At 40.1% G+C, this 17,211-nt stretch overlaps 1 protein-coding gene across 7 annotated transcripts in view; it reads left to right on the top strand.

Annotated features, from left to right (window-relative positions):
* LOC126412234 (kinesin-like protein Klp61F) overlaps positions 1-17,211 on the top strand; it is a 298,109-nt gene that overhangs the window by 228,716 nt on the left and 52,182 nt on the right. For all 7 annotated transcript variants that reach the window (XM_050081728.1, XM_050081745.1, XM_050081762.1 and 4 more), the window contains 2 exons: positions 4,273-4,473; positions 4,665-4,842. In XM_050081728.1, the coding sequence (XP_049937685.1) occupies positions 4,273-4,473; positions 4,665-4,842 (379 nt within the window). The remainder of the gene's footprint in view (positions 1-4,272; positions 4,474-4,664; positions 4,843-17,211) is intronic.

Here is a 17,211-nt window from a genome sequence, read left to right as displayed (position 1 = left end):
TGTCTCATTCTGGAAACTTTTGTCTAGCTGCTACATTCAAAACTTAGACTTTGAAGACCAGCCACTTAGGCCCAGAGGACCAGCCATTTATGCCATCATTTAACATTTAACTGGCATATTCACATCTGATATATTTCAAAGGATAACACACACTATAAAAGACCAGTCTTCAAGATTAGTTTCTCTTATTTGTTTTAGTTCTTTCATAGGGTACAAATTAAGCAATAATGATAGCAAAAAGTATAATTATCCTTCAAAAAGAAGCACAGTGTGAATTTTTGAGCACTTTCATGAGCAATCAGTTTTTCTATTCAAAAGCTGAAGTGCTCAATGGAACATGGATTCAGCCAGGTAACCCACAAAATGTTTGGTGCACAGCAGTGAAATTGCAATCTTGCTTGTTAGAAATACTCAGCTGCTGCAATTTAAGCTGTGCTCTTGTGATTTTGGCTAACTGCACTCTCGGTGGAAGAGGGGGAAGAAAAAAATTAAATTAAATTAAAACAGCAAAAAGTTTCTGACGACCAATATTATGCGTGAAAGCTTCACTTTTTTTGATGAAAAATATCATCTACTCATCATATTTCACAAAGAAAGAAGACATAGTATCGTGCTGAATTTGAAGTTCACTGCCAGGCCATTTGGAGCACTATTACAGTCTCTGTTTCTGTATTGGAGTATGGACATCACACTTCTTATATTTTGATGTTCTCTGTTTGGAAACTGCCGTGCTGTACGATTCAGAGGACTAATATGTCTTACAGCTCTGAGGGACGTGCATTTTCACCCAGAAAAAAGCATGTTTTTAACCAGGAAATCGGATTTTTTTTTCTTGTCCATCCATACAGGCTGATTGTGCCCATATACAATTCTCCTACCAAATGGTCTCTTCCTTTGTTGACCAACACTTCCAAACCATTGTCCATAATCTCACACCGTACTTTCAGGACAATGCTCACTTCCTTCACTGCCTTTCCACAGTCCCTGTCCCGTTGCCACCAGACACCGTGTTTCTCACTTTCGACATGATGACCTTACACACCTACATCCCCCGTGCTCATGGCCTTGCAGAACAGTACCTTTTCCATCGCCCTGATACCAAACAGCCACCTTAATCCTCCTAGCCAACCACATCCTGACAACAATGATACTAGTTTTGAAGGCCAAATCTGTAAACTAATCGATGGTACTGCCCTGGGTTCTTGCTTCGCAACTCATTTATGGGCCATTCAGAGGTGCCCTGGGTTCTTGCTTCGCAACTCATTTATGGGCCATTCAGAGGAATCCTTCCTTTACAGTCACAACTTAAAGCTGCTTGTCTCATTCACTTTCACTGATGATATTTTCAAGATCTGGACTGATGGCTAGTACGACCTTTGCAACTTCCTCAATAACCTTAGTACCTATACTGAAACCCACTTTATCTGCTCCTTCTCAACTCAATGAGTCACCTTTCTAGATGTTGATCTCCACTTCTCATATGACTCCATAAATATGTCTGTTCATGTCAAGTGCACCAACCACCAACAGCACCTCCACTTTGATAGCTCCATGCCAAAAAGTCTCTTTCATACAGCTTCACCAATGTTGGATGCTGCATCTATAGTGAAAGCAGTAGCTGTCAAGATGTGCAGATAATCTTACCAGCCTTTATATTGTATCCAGCTTATCCTTAAACAGATCTGCCATGTCATCACTTCCTCTGACAGCATTAACGCTATTAACCAGCCACCAACCAGCACTCCTTTAATCACCCTTGTCTTGAAAACCACAACCATATCATTCACAAGGGCTTCAGCCACCTCTCATTTTGCTTGGAGATGAAGGCTATCCTAATCGAAATCCTGCCAACATCGCTGGAAGTAGTGTTCCGCTGTCCACCACACCTACAGAATATCCTTGTCCATCCCTACCCCAATCCTGCACCTCATGAGTCACTCCCTTGTGGCTGGCACGGGTGCAAGACCTGTCCCATACATCCACTAGCAACCTCCTACCACAATCCAGCCACAGGCTCTTCCTGCCCAATAATAGGCAAGGCCCTGTATGAAAGCAGCCATATTATACATCAGCATTCTATTGGGCATGACAAGTACCCAATTGTCCACCCTCATGAACGGCCACCTCCAAACTGTGGCAGACATCCACATCCATCACCATTCAATTGTTGAACATGCTGCACACCACAACATTAATGACTTCAACAGCTGCTAGTGAAGCAGCATGTGCCACTTTCATACTCTCTTCCAGCACACGTATCTCTGAACTACACAGGTGGGAACAGCGTACCCTGCACTGTTGCAGTCCCCCTGACTTAAAACTCCTTTAACTTGTTTCTTACTTCCTGAACATACATTTTCCCTTACCTCTTATATCCATACCACTCGTTCTCCATCCAGATTTTGTACTAACTTTTCCCACTACTCTTCACCTCCATGTGGCCAATTTCCCTCCTTCCCTCCATCCTTATTATAAGCTATTATTGGCTTAATCCTTCCTGTACAATTTCAGGTTATGTAACATTGTCTCAATCCTGTACATGTATATTTCACACTTCAGTTTTACACAAACATTACTGTACGTGAGTCACTGCTCACAAATTCAACTGGTCTCATTGTTTGCATGGCCTCAGGTGCTGTCTGTGCACTGGCCTGACAGCACTCTCGTCTTCATGTTGTCAAACTTCTGTCTCAAAAGTTTCGGTGAAGTTGCCCTGCACACTGCCAAACATGCTGCTGATGCCTACAGAATGACTCCTACAGTCAGTTTACGTCCCTGTCACTTTCAGTGTGCATTGCTCCTCTTCAGTTGTGACACCTGCACATCACATGCATAGCCTGTGTACTAGCCACCCTTCCAACCTGCAATCCTAGCTAGTAAACCAGATGCCTCCATCTGAGTTGCTACCCATCCAACCCCACTGTGTCTTCCTACCTCCCACCTGTCTCTCCCTCTACACAACCCACCCGACACAACACCCACCCATCCTGTCGAACTGCAGCACAGGCATTGTTCCTCCAGCTGATGCCATGTAGGGACACAGGTGTGTGTGTGTGTGTGTGTGTGTGTGTGTGTGTGTGTGTGTGTGTGTGTCAGTGATTCTCATTTTTCGTGAATGGTCTGCCTTACTTGTAAAGAATGTTAATTTGTACATATCTTAATCACATTTTTACAAAGTTAGTTGTAACTGTGACATTGAGGGGTGAAGATTATATCTTCCTGGTTGGTATAAATTTCTGGGACAGTTCTGTGGAAACAATAGTGGATTGTGGGTGAAAGCATTCTAGATATTACTTAGTGTTAGGTATTGTATGAAGAGATTCTGATAGTGGTTTTGAAACAGAGCTTCCAGTGGATAAAGATATGTTTTTAAAATTTTGTTGTGAGTTTACCTACATTACGGAGGTAAATCTGCGGCCTACTTCCCAATTAATGTCTCCGTTGAATTAACTGTTAGAATTCTGTATGGTTGCTGGCACTCAGAATCTACTTCTATTTTTTTATTATTTATTGAGAGCTTGTATAAGTGCCTTGCTGTGCTTTCACTTTCTTTTAGATACTTTTTAAAGAAATCAGTGCTCATTCACCAGAATAATATAGCTTACACATTGAATGCAGCTTTCTTTTTAGTATGTTTAAGAAATTTGAAATGCCCCCATTTCAGTAATGCTCTCATTGTGCCGCCCTCCAAACACGTACACGCCAAATCCCACTGTCCAAATTATAAAAACATTTTTGGATTTTTTGAAAGTTTCCAGAATGAGATTTTCACTCTGCAGCAGAGTGTGTGCTGATATGAAACTTCCTGGCAGATTAAAACTGTGTGCCCAACCGAGACTTGAACTCGGGACCTTTGCCTTTCGCGGGCAAGTGCTCTACCATCTGAGCTACTGAAGCGCGACTCACGCCCGGTACTCACAGCTTTACTTCTGCCAGTATCTCGTCTCCTACCTTCCAAACTTTACAGAGTTCTGCAAGGTTCGCAGGAGAGCTTCTGTAAAGTTTGGAAGGTAGGAGACGAGATACTGGCAGAAGTAAAGCTGTGAGTACCGGGCGTGAGTCGTGCTTCGGTAGCTCAGATGGTAGAGCACTTGCCCACGAAAGGCAAAGGTCCCGAGTTCGAGTCTCGGTCGGGGACACAGTTTTAATCTGCCAGGAAGTTTCTGAAAGTTGTTGAATAAGGAATTTATGTACTGCTATATTTCAAAAACAGTTTAACTTTTAAGATCATTTATTTACAAAAATAAATGTGACTATGGCATACTTTTTCAGTCCCATTGTGAAGAGGTGCTGTGACCAAATTGAAAGTAACCTCAATGAGAAAATAGAGCAAATAGTGCTGATGACTGTACAGAAGGAAAGGAAAACTAGAAATTGCCTTGCAAACAATGTTTCTGCGATGGTTTATAGTCCAGTGCTCCACAACTCTAGAGAACTGCTGCCTCTTTCGAATGACAGAAAGACAGTGTTTCGGTGAGTGTGTTGTATATAATAGAATAACTGATGAAGAGAGTGGTTAAAGGATTTAAGTAATGAACAAAAATAACATTTTTGTTTATGCATTTCTGCTGTAATCCATTTATGAGTTAGTTATTATAATAGAACTTCTTATAAGTGATAAACAAATTTTGAACTGTATAATGTCTAGTCCAAGTTTTATCCAGGAAAGAGATTGAGAAATTCCAAGAACAAATGCGAGAAGCAATGAAGTTAGAAATGAGAAATATTATCCAAGAAGAGGTAAAAGTAGCACTCACTAACACTATTTGCTCAACTGTTGAAGTCTTGCAGAAGAAAAAATGTAGTCCTGGACGAGCAGCACCACTATTGTGTCGTAGGCTGGTGAGTCAAACTTCAGAATTATTCCAAACATCTAAATGGTACAGTGATAACTTCACTCATAATAAGTGTTTGCATGCCTGTTCCTTTTCTTAAATACATCAGAATGTGTATGCAACTGAATAAAGACCAATATAACATTTAATTAATGTTCAATAGACAAGAAATCACTCTTAAAAAATAATGGAAACACTAGGCATCAGAATTGTGTAGCAAACTATATTGCCAATAATATCGAGTAGTACTATGCAGTGTAGCTACTCTCTGAATTCATCCACTACATCTCTCCAAGATGCATATCATGATGTGGCGTAGAACCTCAAAACTTTCATGCAAAATTGTGTGTGTGAGAGCAGAAGGAGTTTTGTGGATTTGCAATTGCAAGCAGATTAAATATCATAATGAAGAAGCAATGAGTGTTATTGTGTAGGACATGACTGTTTATTCTTTGATGAACTATTGTTTTTATAGTTATAATATTGTCACCTTTTATTTGGAGTCCACTTTGTTGTATATAATGCACATATTTGATATTCTCTTCGTTACTTTGTGATGTTCGAATTTTAGTGAGTCATTTCACCACCACATTTGATACATTTTTGTGTTTCTGCAATTGACCCACAAGACATTCACAAATGGACGACGTCACTGTGCAGAATGAAATCACTTAAATCAGTCCACTTTATAGCACTCGCTGCCATAATCACAAAAAATTTCTCTCGAAACTCGAAAATGGTTTTATTTTTGGCACTAGAAATACATTGTCTCTGTTCACCTCTCATCAGCTATGTTACAGAATCATCCTATTGGCTATGCGGAACTGACACGGTTTCAACTTATAAGCAGCAGATAAGCACTCCTGCGACTGCCACTGGGCCTGGTCTAGACTTCAGCCACAACAGGGACCAACCAAATGAAGCAGTGCAGTTGTTAAAACTCCAACCTCATATTTGGGAGGATGGGATTTGCTCTGCCCAACAATCCTGATTTACATTTTCCTTTGTGATGTTCAAATTTTAGTAAACAACAGTGAAATTCAAGAGGGTCTCTTAAAAACTGTCAGATTTGGGACATTTTGGCTGGACCCGTAAAAGCTTTAGTTCTATTTCTGATTTGAAGTAGGTGAGGTTTTTTTCCAAATTAAGATATAACTTATGATATTTGTAACAATGAGTAAAGGTTAATAAGTTACTGTTCATAATTATACATAGTTTGTAACCCACTTGTTCATTATCTGGAGAATGAGGATGTTGTTGTTATGATTGTCTGAGAGATTTTGAAGCTCATATGAATCAGTTTGTTGCTAGTTACTTTAATGTGTTGACCAATATATGTATCAGCATTCAGAGTGCGACTGTGGACTAGTCAGATTTATGGTTATGAAATAGTGGATGGCTCCTTCAATAGATCACTTGAAGATGAATTTCTTAGACTCACAGCATTCCATTTCATCTTATTCCATCTTCTCACATATGAGTTAATGCATTACTGGCAGATATAGCACACCAAAAATATTAGCACTTGCGTATCATCAAATATCAACTTTTGCGTGTTGTTCATATGTGATTTGGCAGAATATTTAATGAAATACAATTTTATTATACGCATGACTCATGGGAAATACTTGTACAGTATTGCCAGTGGTTTGGTAAGCCACCACTACTTTACTATTTCATCAATAAAACAGATCTGTTAGGACATTTTGCTGCACTGAAGTGTTGTGATCCTACATCAATCACTGGAGGTATGGATCTACTGTAACTGAGTAGTAGCTCATTACCAAGACCTTGCAGTAGCTTCAGAGCACACTTGTTCTGTGTTAAAAGCATGGTGTTGCCCCATGAATTGAAGAGCAGGGTATCTATGTGTGTTGCCATCAGTGGCTCAGCATTCATTCGCGACCCCAAGGTTCCTGAACTGAGGAATGGTAAGGGCCAGCAGTCGTCTGTCACCATAAGCTCTGGTGGTGCAGTGGTAGAATGTTGAGTGTCACAGGGAATGGGGATCCTGGCTTTATCGCCCGTATTGCAACGATGGTAAAAACCTCCATAAAAAAACCCTCAATCTCAAGGTCTGCTGCGTGCCCATGAGATGCTTGGCTGTTGAGATGGAACAGTTATTAGCGGGCAACCTTTGGGGAGCGTGCCACACCTATATTGCGTAAGGCTTATCTAGGTACACAGGGCTCTGTCTGGGTAGACTTTTATTTCCGTAGCTGCTCATAGGACTGGGATGGATCCTTCGAAATTTTCTCTTCCTCCCTTCCCAGCAGAAAGAGCAGGCACCCATTCAAGTAAGAGGGCTTTTGTAACCAGTCCTCCTGATTCTAGACTTATTCAGAGTGGTAGAATTTACAGTAACAGAGCACATGCTACTGGCCAGAATGTGTTTTTTATAGTAAAGTATTCTCGAGTGACTCCATCAATGGTGCTTTCATGGCCACCTCCCGCTCTTCATATGGTCTTTCTGGTCCTGTGCTTTTTTAGATCCCGGGTTCGGGATGTGCTGTGAGATCGTTTTGAGCAGGAAAATGGTGTTCCTCAGGGTAGTGTTTCACGTGTTAATTTCTTTTCCATAAACAGTATCACAAATATGGTAAGGAGTCCTGTACAGTGCTCCTTATTTGTGGATGATTTTACTGTTTTCTGTTTCTCCTCCAGTTTTGCAACAGTGACCCATTAAATGCAACTTATAGTGCAGAGGTTAGAGGAGCAGGCTGCAAAGATGTTTTTTTCAGTTTTCTGCAGAGAAATGTGTGTGCGTGTTTGTTTTAATCATGCTTGTCATATTTTTAATTTACCTGGCTTATGAGGGACTCAGTTCTACATTTTAAAGACTCAGCGAGGATTCTGGGCCTTATTTTTGCTGTCGTGGTTACCGCACCTGAGAGACCTGAAAGCAAGAACCCAGAAGGCACCGAATATCATAAAGTGCCTTAGCCACAGGTCTTGGGGAGCAGACAGGGCATGTCTGCTCCAGTTTTATAGAGCTTTTGTGTGTTCACGGCAAGACTATTGCTGCGCAATGTACAGGTCATATCTTACCTGATGATCACTGACACCACCCACCATGAGGGGATTAGGCAGGCCACAGGTGCTTACAGGATCAGCACCATTCGTAGGCTGCAGAAACATCGCTCACCGTGTGGCGGCAGCTCCTCAAGGTGTATCAGGCTTGTAGGTTCCTCGCAGCTCCGACTTCACCTTCTGTTCTATGGGTGCTCATCCACTTCTGAAATGCTTTTTCTCCAATTGTCATAAGCAACAGTGCTATTTGGAATCTGCATGCAGCGTGTGATGGAGTCACTTCATATGGAGCATGTACAGTCCCAAATCCAGTATTTTTACTGACCATCACATTGGTTACTGCAGAAGCGCAGAATGATTTTAGATTTAGTGCAATACAGGAGAAATTCCACGGCTGCATATGGCTTTAATACTTTATTTTCTCATCTTTTAACTGAGCACCTCAATTCTACAGCTGACTTTATGGGTGGGTCAAAACAGGAGGACTCAGTTGATTGCTCTGTTGTTTTCCCAGATCGTGTCCTCAAGGTCCAACTGGCTGAAGACTTTACTGTATTCAACGAAGAACTGTATGTGATATTGTGGGCACTGGAGCAGATGAGACTAAATTCCTTGTCTGTTCTGATTCTCTGTGTACCCTTCATTCTCTACAGCGTTTGTACCCAGTGGACAACGTAGTCCAGAATATACAGGACATCCTCATTCAACAGGTGGGAAAAGAAGTGTCTTTCCTTTGGGTACAAGGACACATGGGTATTGCGGTTGTAGCAGCCAAGGAAGTGTGTAGCGATCCTTGGTTATTTCAGTGTCCTATCTCCCTGCATACCTTGATGTTGAAATATGAATTTACGAGTTGATGGGAAACCAAGTAGAAGCTGCATTTAGTTAAGCCCACTATGCGGCCATGGTGTACTTCCTTTCAGTCACGACGTCCTTCTTACTCATCTTTGTGTAGGCCACAGCCCTATAATGCATGGCTTCTTGCTCTGGTGAGAGGGCTCTCCAATGTGTGGTGCTTGTTGCATACAGATCACTGTGTGCCACACTTTACTCATTTACCCATCTCCATGTGCCTTTCTTTTAGCTCTTCTGTGGTTTTACGTATGTTTTAATATCATGTATAGCACCTTTCACCTTTCATTGGTGTTAAGGCCTGTGGGGTAGAGTGATTGTGTGGGTCTACGCAAGAGAGTGAATTAGTGTAATTTAGATTCTTCATCCTCAGTGTGTGATAAAAATTTTAGACATTTTGCCCAAATTCTTTTTTGATGGACTGTGGAAAGTAAGTGTTTGAGATTGGAGTTGTAATGCTTACTGCTCTGCCACTTGCACAGATATTATGCAAGAGTAGTTGAGGAAAGTTTTCTACTTAGTCCCAGTGGAAGATATGTAAGTATTAAGAAGATAAAGAATTTTATCACTGCATTAGTCTGGCAATATGGCATTGTTATGGCATGGTTACACAAAAATGCTACAATAGACAAAGGCCAGGCTGTAGTTGTGTATCTTCTGTAATTCTTTAGATATGTTCTGCCCCCTCACCCACAGAGAAAAGATATGTTGATGCATCTCATTGACTCCCTTATATTCATAAATTAACTTAAAAAATATTCATAAAAGCTGTGGGTGATAAATGAAAAAACATGACAGCATTACTGGTTATGTAGAAGGCAAATAGACCAGGTCTCTGTTGGCAAAGTAAGTAATAAACAGCTTTTATTTATAATACAAGGTTATTATATATGATTGAAGTGATTTCACAGATTTTCTGTAGCTATATTTTTTGACATACTGTCACAGGGCTTTGCACACACACAACTCAAAAACGATTTCTGAGATATTACAAGTGTTCCATACATTCCCTCTAGTGACTCCGCAGGTATCAGGTCCATAACCGGGTTCTTCCGGGAGAGCATGGAGGCCTTGACATAAATTGCTGGCCATCAACCCCACCACAACCAATCCATCAGTTTCTCAATTTCCTGTGTAAGAATCCACAAACATCATGATGCAGGTGGGATGGAGCACAACCTTGTCAGTAGATGACGTCCACACTGTTGGTCTCCAGCTGTGGTGTGAGATAATTTTCCAGCATGTCTAGATACACATCTTGTAACAGTCTTTTCAAAGATGAAAAAGGGACTGTAAACTTTAAACCATGACACTGCACAGAACAAATTAACTTTTGGTGAAAGTTGAATGTGAATTTCACCCACAGATTCACAGATTAAGCCTATTTTTGTGCAATTCACAAACAATTTTGCTTCATCACCTATCCTCTTCCAAAAACTTTTCAACTGTGCCGAAAATTCAAAGTCTCTGCTTTGTCTCGTGAGTCAGGACTTGTAGCAATTGCAAGCATTAAGGCTCAGCTTCACTCGTTTCCTTAAGATCATCCAAACGGCGGTTGTAGTATGTTCGGCTCCCTGCTTGCTCTGTTTGTCAACTTCTGTGGGCTACATGCAAATTTTGCCAGCACGCAGACAACCGTTTCTTCACACATTGCAAGCCAACCTGTTGGTTTCCCCTCACACAGGCATCCTGAAGCTTTAAACTCTGCATATGATTGCTGAATGCAGTTGCCAGTTGGGGGATTATGGTTGAACTTCATTCTGAAATGTTGTTGCACTATTACGGCAGACTGATGTGAATGCATTTCAAGCACAACATATGCTTTCTCAGCACTTGTTAACATCTTGCCTAACTGCTCACTGTTGCGTTCTTGTGGCAAGTATCTGAAGTGCGGATGCTACAGTACAAAACTTTTTAAGTTTTTCTGTGTGAGTATTGAGTTTTGTGACAATATGAATTAATCCAGCAACAGTGAATTTATGAAATGGCTTCAGTCATTTATTATAACCTTGTATTTACTCTTCCACATGAATCTTATATGTAGCCTTGGCCACTTGCTCCAACTTCTGCTGTATATTAACTCAAATGTAAGTGTTCCGCCACATTGCGTCACACACCTTCGTGTTCATTATGGAGGAATTACAGGACTGTTAGCCATTGAGTTTGTAAGTGTTTGAATTTTGTACATTGACTTACAATAACTGTTAGTCCAAGGAGCTGATTTGTTAAAATATAATCAACAGGTAACAGTTCAATCAAGTTTGCTTAAAAGGCTTACTCTTAATAAAACTGCTTGTAGATGAATATTTGTTTCATTAAAATGTGATTTTGATGCATAACATGGTCACAGTAAACAAGAAACCAAAATATCACTTAGGTAGAAATTGGGTCATATATGATATTGTTGGAATAAGACTCGGTATAATATATTTATAGGTGGTTCCTGCTATCGACTACCATGCTCAACCCCACGTGTATCCGACAACTATCAAGAAAACTTCACTTTGTTAATACATATGTTCCCTCAGTCATACCATCAACAATGGAAGAAACTTAAATCATACAATAATTGCTTGTTATAATTACAGTATTGTATGTGTTGTGCATGACAAGGCATTCTGCAAACAATAACTGATGCCTTCTCTAAAAACTACATTGAACAAATAGTGTGGGAGCCCACACACGATGGAAATATATTAGATGTAACATCAAAAAATAGATCCAACTTCTTTGAAGATGTTCACATTATAATTGGTATCAGTGAACATGAGACAGTCATAGTAAAAATGATTATACAAGTCAAAAGAGCAACTAAAGTAAGTTGAAAAATTTACATGTTCAGAAACAAAACAAAGAGGCAGTAGTGCTGTATCACTGCTCTGGGCTGGAGCATTTAGAAGAACTCTGACTCCAGTTTAGAATAATAACACTGGTCCACAAATTTTCTCTTTTCATTTTTTAAAGAAACAAAAGTAGCCTGATATTCCATTTCTGATAGTGTTTGCGTTCCCACGGCAGCGTCTGTATAGCTTGCCACCCGGCCTTCAACAATGGATACCGCCTCCTGTGGGACCCTTTGTTTAATCGCCTGATTCTCGCTAACGTCTACCAAATCCCCATTCTTAACATTCTCCATTATGAACTCTGTTAATTACAGTAATTCTTAATATTCTGTCCCACGTGATTTCATCTCTTCACTTGCGGTGCACTATGTGGACGACACTTCGTTCACAACAATGTGCAAATTCGGCTCAGGAGACAATCCCAAGATTAAGAATTGTCCTGTCACTAGCATCGCCACGTTAACGTCCACCTTCCCTTCTATCGACAATGTTAGAAATGTATGACCGTATAAACATGTGCCTAAACAGTTGGAATAAAATTTTGAAAAGGCTATTATTCCAAAGATTCAACATAAAGTTGATAAATGAGGGGGAGGTTAATAAGATGCCTTCCAGGACAACTTATTCCACTTACTTAATTACTGTAAAATTTAGTATGGTTGTTCGGAAGGTTTGTGTTATCATTCACGTACTGTGCCAACGAGAAGGGGTACCACTTGGATCGGAACAGAATAATAAGAGTTCCTGAAATAATTATAGCTAAAAGAAATATGATCGCCAGCCCAATTGGGCAAAATTTCTGTTCAGTAGGTGAATTAATGAGCCGAACAGTCAATGTCATGAATTACTCGAACACGCGCGGCGACAGAGGGCTGCATGCATGTTAGCCAAAACAACCGAAACATTTACGTAATAAAGCGAGAAAGAAAATAGTTTGCACTCGAAATATCATTAACTAATAGAGCTGAAATTTTGAAAACATACAAGATAACACTTAGATTAATGGGTACTTACTGTTGTAAGTGACAATGGCGCTACCTCACAATAACGTCTACTATTTTCATATGAATTTTGGAAAATGGCAAAAAATAATTAAAAGAAACTCTATTGACTTCTGAACAGGGAAGTAGAAATTGATAATTACTGTATCAAAAGGTAATTATTATACTTTAGCTCGACTGCAAGTCAAAATGTGAGCCAGAACTTTACTAACAACAAATTACAATAATCACTGATATTTGCACTCACTCATTAATTCTAGTTATTGCTTTTGTTCATAGTGCCAGGAATCGTTTTAATTTGATTAGTTGATTTGCTATTTGCAACAATTAGATCGCCTCAGATTAAAGTTCAAATTTAAAGTTAGTGAGACTGAAATTACTGAATGTTTTAAGTTCAAATCTTTAACTGAATCATTTAGTTCATAAGCAAAATTAATTGGCACTGCAATTTTTATTTTTCATAAACGGTACTCGGATTATTGTAACAATAGGACAGGACAGGAACATACTTGGTGATTGATTTTAGGAGAATCACCGGTAAACAGTTTTGATTAAACTGTGGTAATTATTCACTCGCAAAATACCACAAAGCTGAGTAATGCTGTTACAAAAGTAGTTGACAATAAGCTGAGATGCAGCAATCTTAATTCAGTCCATTCTCAATGTGACGAAGTTTCTGATGATGATACTGCTGCTGGCTCCTTCCCATGGTAATTAGTGAGCACGGGAGTTATTGGCAATGATATTGGTGTTGCGGGTTCTTGATGTTGCTGCAGCCGATATTTCCACTGCCCACGCTCATCACTTGATATGTGCTGCTAAACAATCACTCCTCCAGTACAGGGCACGCCATCCATGCATCCGCACTTCACCAAGTCTCACACCAGAGTCCTCTCTCTGTGTAGCATGCGCTCTGACATCATCCTTCTGCATCCAGAGACGTCACTATTCCAACGATACTTATTCGTTGGCAAAAACCTAATGTTTCCCTAACATTCCCTCAGTGATTACTCAGCGATATTTACATAAGATACATAATTGATTATACAGCAAAATGAACAAATTAATTCATACATCGTGTACATATAAATTTATATAAGGATAAAAGCATGAAAGTGTTACAAAGTCCCGTTTCTACAGTATTACATTTATCTTCGATGTCAAATTCTAATTTTTTAGCTAAATCCTGAAATCGCTTATCCTGTCCTTGGTTAAGCTCAGTAAATAGTTGTTCGACGTGAGTATTCAAAAAAACGGTGAATTCACTCTTTATATCTAATTTCAGATTTTCTACTTTATTATTATTAGAGTCAAATTCAGTCTTTAACAAAACTATATTAGCTGCTTGACTGTTCGAGGTTTCCTGTGGCTACTTAAAACCTCACTTTGAGCATCTAATTTGATGTTTATTGTGTATTTATTGAATCTAACTTAAGACTTTGAGCGCTTAGTTCTTGTCTTAAAGAAACATTTTAAGCATTTAAATCTACTCTTTGAGCATCTAACTTAGCATTTAGTTCTGTTCTTAAAAAAGCATTTTTATCACTTAGTTCTTTTCTTAAAGCTGCTGAGTCTGCTCTCTGGGCTTTAAGTAAATTCTCTACCTCAGACCAGTCTGGCACCTCCATACTCACTGTCATAGCCTTGGCTGGTTCTGAAGTTTCTCCTGTTTTTTGAATGCTATCCATATCCCTATTGATTTTCAACCTAGTGATCATTTAACACAACTTCACCTCTAAATATACTAGCTGCAGTACCGTAGTCTTTGAACAGTTTCCTCTTCTTCTTCTTATTGTTGTTTGCTCACCCGGCGTAGAGTTTTATGCTGCATCTGTGAGCAGATGTAGAATTGGCACCGATGAATAGCACGGTCGCCGGCACCATTGAATGTTGGTTGCGACATCGGCGTCAGCGAGCAGGCGAGAAGTCAGCAGCGGTGAATGGCAGCCATTGCAGACAGCAGTGCTGGCGGGTTACTGTGTTGGCATCGGCGGCTAGTTATTGCGTCGGGGTCGTTGGCTGGTTACTGCGTTGACGTCGGTGGCTGGTTACTGCATGTGTGAGAATCGCTTCCTCCCCACAACCAAATCTTCTTAATCAAAAAGTTGAAATCTTCCCTCCGTTCTTTTGACGTTATTATCTTCTCCCGTCTTACATTGTGTTGCATTCGCAACTTTCTTCCTTTGGTTCAGCAGACACAACGCATTTACTTGAAACAGTTTCTCAGTCTGTTATGCCTAGTTGCTATGGCAACTCAAGTATCTTCTTCCCGTTTTTGGCTTACAATTTCCCTTTTTCTTTAAGTACTGTCACTTGGTTGCCACGTTCTAATGCTTTCTTGGACAACAACAGACAGTGCTGTGTTGGGTTGCACGACTAACATGTCTCTTCCAGCTGACTCATACATTGTGCATGCAGCCGATCCTCTTCTTTGGGTCACCAGCTACATCACTCTCACTGTTTAATTCTTCTCCGAAGATTGTATCAGGTTAAAGGGAATAATACTAACCAACACTCTATTCTTGAAATAAATCATGTACTCATAGAATCTTTCAATTCAACAACAGTATCTTTTCAACTCTTATCCCCAAAGTAACAGTTATTCTGTACAAGCTCCTGCAAGCCAATTGGTTCCAAGATAAATGTCAGAATCAACCAAACACCCATACAGTTACATAAGTGCTGCCTTATGCAGAGCCAAGACATGAAGTAAGAGTCTCTATACAATACACACTTCATCTGTCTCTGTAACAATCCTCATGACACCACAAACTATGGAACATTATACCAACACTCTTTGACTTTTTGATATAAACTCCAAGGCGCTGCTGGTAACCACTTGTTGGGGCCGCTCGTCTGACGCAGCTCCTGGCTTCTTGTGACAGCTGTCTCTCCTACACACACAGATATGTGTAGTGCAATAAAAAGGCTCTCTCACCCTCGTCGTTAAAATATCGGGTGTTCGAGATGGTGGAGAGCCAAGTGTTTCTAGAACCTACCCCGAAATTTTCAAAACACTACGTATGGAGGTTTCAAAGTTAATGCTGTAGGGGTTGCTGCTACCTGTGGAACTGGCACAGTTGTGTTAGAGAAAAACACTGCTTACAGAGGAAATGGCCTCCATGGGTAGTTCTGATACCTGGATAAAAAAATATTGCCAAAGAACTCCATTGATCCAAACAAATTTGTTTGCCGACTGTGGGACTAATGACAGTATTTATTAAGGCTCTGTATAGAAATGGAGCAGCATCTCAGTAGTTGTGTAAGATGTGTTCATGACTCATCACAGATAAGATCACAAAGTGGATATTCATTGGTCCACAGATTTGCCAGCTGTTGGGGACACGCACACATTGAGTCCACTCTAACCTCTGATCAGCTGAATGTGTGGCATTGTTTTCATTGTGTGACAGCATAGTTGTTGGGAAACAGGAGAGCCGAAAATTACAGGGGCCTTTTGAATGAACTCATTCATGCTTATAAGGTCATTAGCTGCATTGTGACCCTGACGACGCACTTCCTTTACAACCACTTCACTGTGTTGCCAGTAACTGTGGTGCATGTGGTGATGAGCACAGCGATGGTTACACCAGTACATTTCTTTCATGATACAGCTGTACACAGGATGGTGGAGTGCTGCTGTGTTGGCTGATTTCTGCTGGATGTCACCAATAAATGCTCCAGGCACTACCGGTAAGAGGAAGGCAAAGAAATGACTTGAATGAATTAGTTACCTAAATTTATTTCATGTATGTACCCTATTGATTATGATAGCAATATACGTGAAACATAAAGTCCCAGTTTCTTGTAACCTTGAGCTCGGAGACAATTTTAATCATCACATTCGTGTTCAGTGCATTGGAATATATGAAGATTGCCTACTTCAGCTTCTGCAAAAACTCCACTGTGAACCAGTTTTATTGGCCAAACACTGGGCAGATTTGTGTCCAGAAGGTCTCTTCTTGAAGATAGGCACCCATCTATGGTATACAGTGCCTGTAAAGAAACTTCAAAAGAAACATGGACTGCTACACAATAGGTATAAACCAAAGGATACAAAAGGAAATAATTTTGCAGGTCAAAAGGACAATGCGTAAAACCTTCTATGGTTAGTGAAGTGAAACCTTATTGAGAAATGTTTCACAAACCCCAAAGAAGACAGACTGTCAGTAACATCAAAGTTAGAGTCCATACACGTGTGCATGACATGGAAACAAATTTATGGTAACAAATCAAAAGAAGAATTGCTGAATTCAGTTTTCAATTGTTCCTTTACAAAGAAAAATTACAAAGTCCAGCCCAACTTCAGTTCCTGAACCACTACAATTCGAGTGTCAGTGACATTAAGAGACTGCTAAGTGAAACATGGACGATAAATAGTTTGGACAAGAAGAGAATAGAAGCTTTTGAAATGTGGTGCTACAGAAGAATGCTGAAGATTAGATGGGTAGATCACATAACTAATGAGGAGGTGTTGAATAGGATTGGGGAGAAGAGAAGTTTGTGGCACAACTTAACTAGAAGAAGGGATCGGTTGGTAGGACATGTTCTGAGGCATCAAGGGATCACCAATTTAGTATTGGAGGGCAGCGTGGAGGGTAAAAGTCGTAGAGGGAGACCAAGAGATGAATACACTAAGCAGATTCAGAA

The sequence above is a fragment of the Schistocerca serialis genome, chromosome 1 (genome assembly GCF_023864345.2).
Source record: "Schistocerca serialis cubense isolate TAMUIC-IGC-003099 chromosome 1, iqSchSeri2.2, whole genome shotgun sequence".
Lineage (NCBI taxonomy): Eukaryota > Metazoa > Arthropoda > Insecta > Orthoptera > Acrididae > Schistocerca > Schistocerca serialis.
The sequence above is the reverse complement of the archived record's forward strand: the minus strand, read 5'-3'. Positions and strand labels throughout refer to the sequence as shown.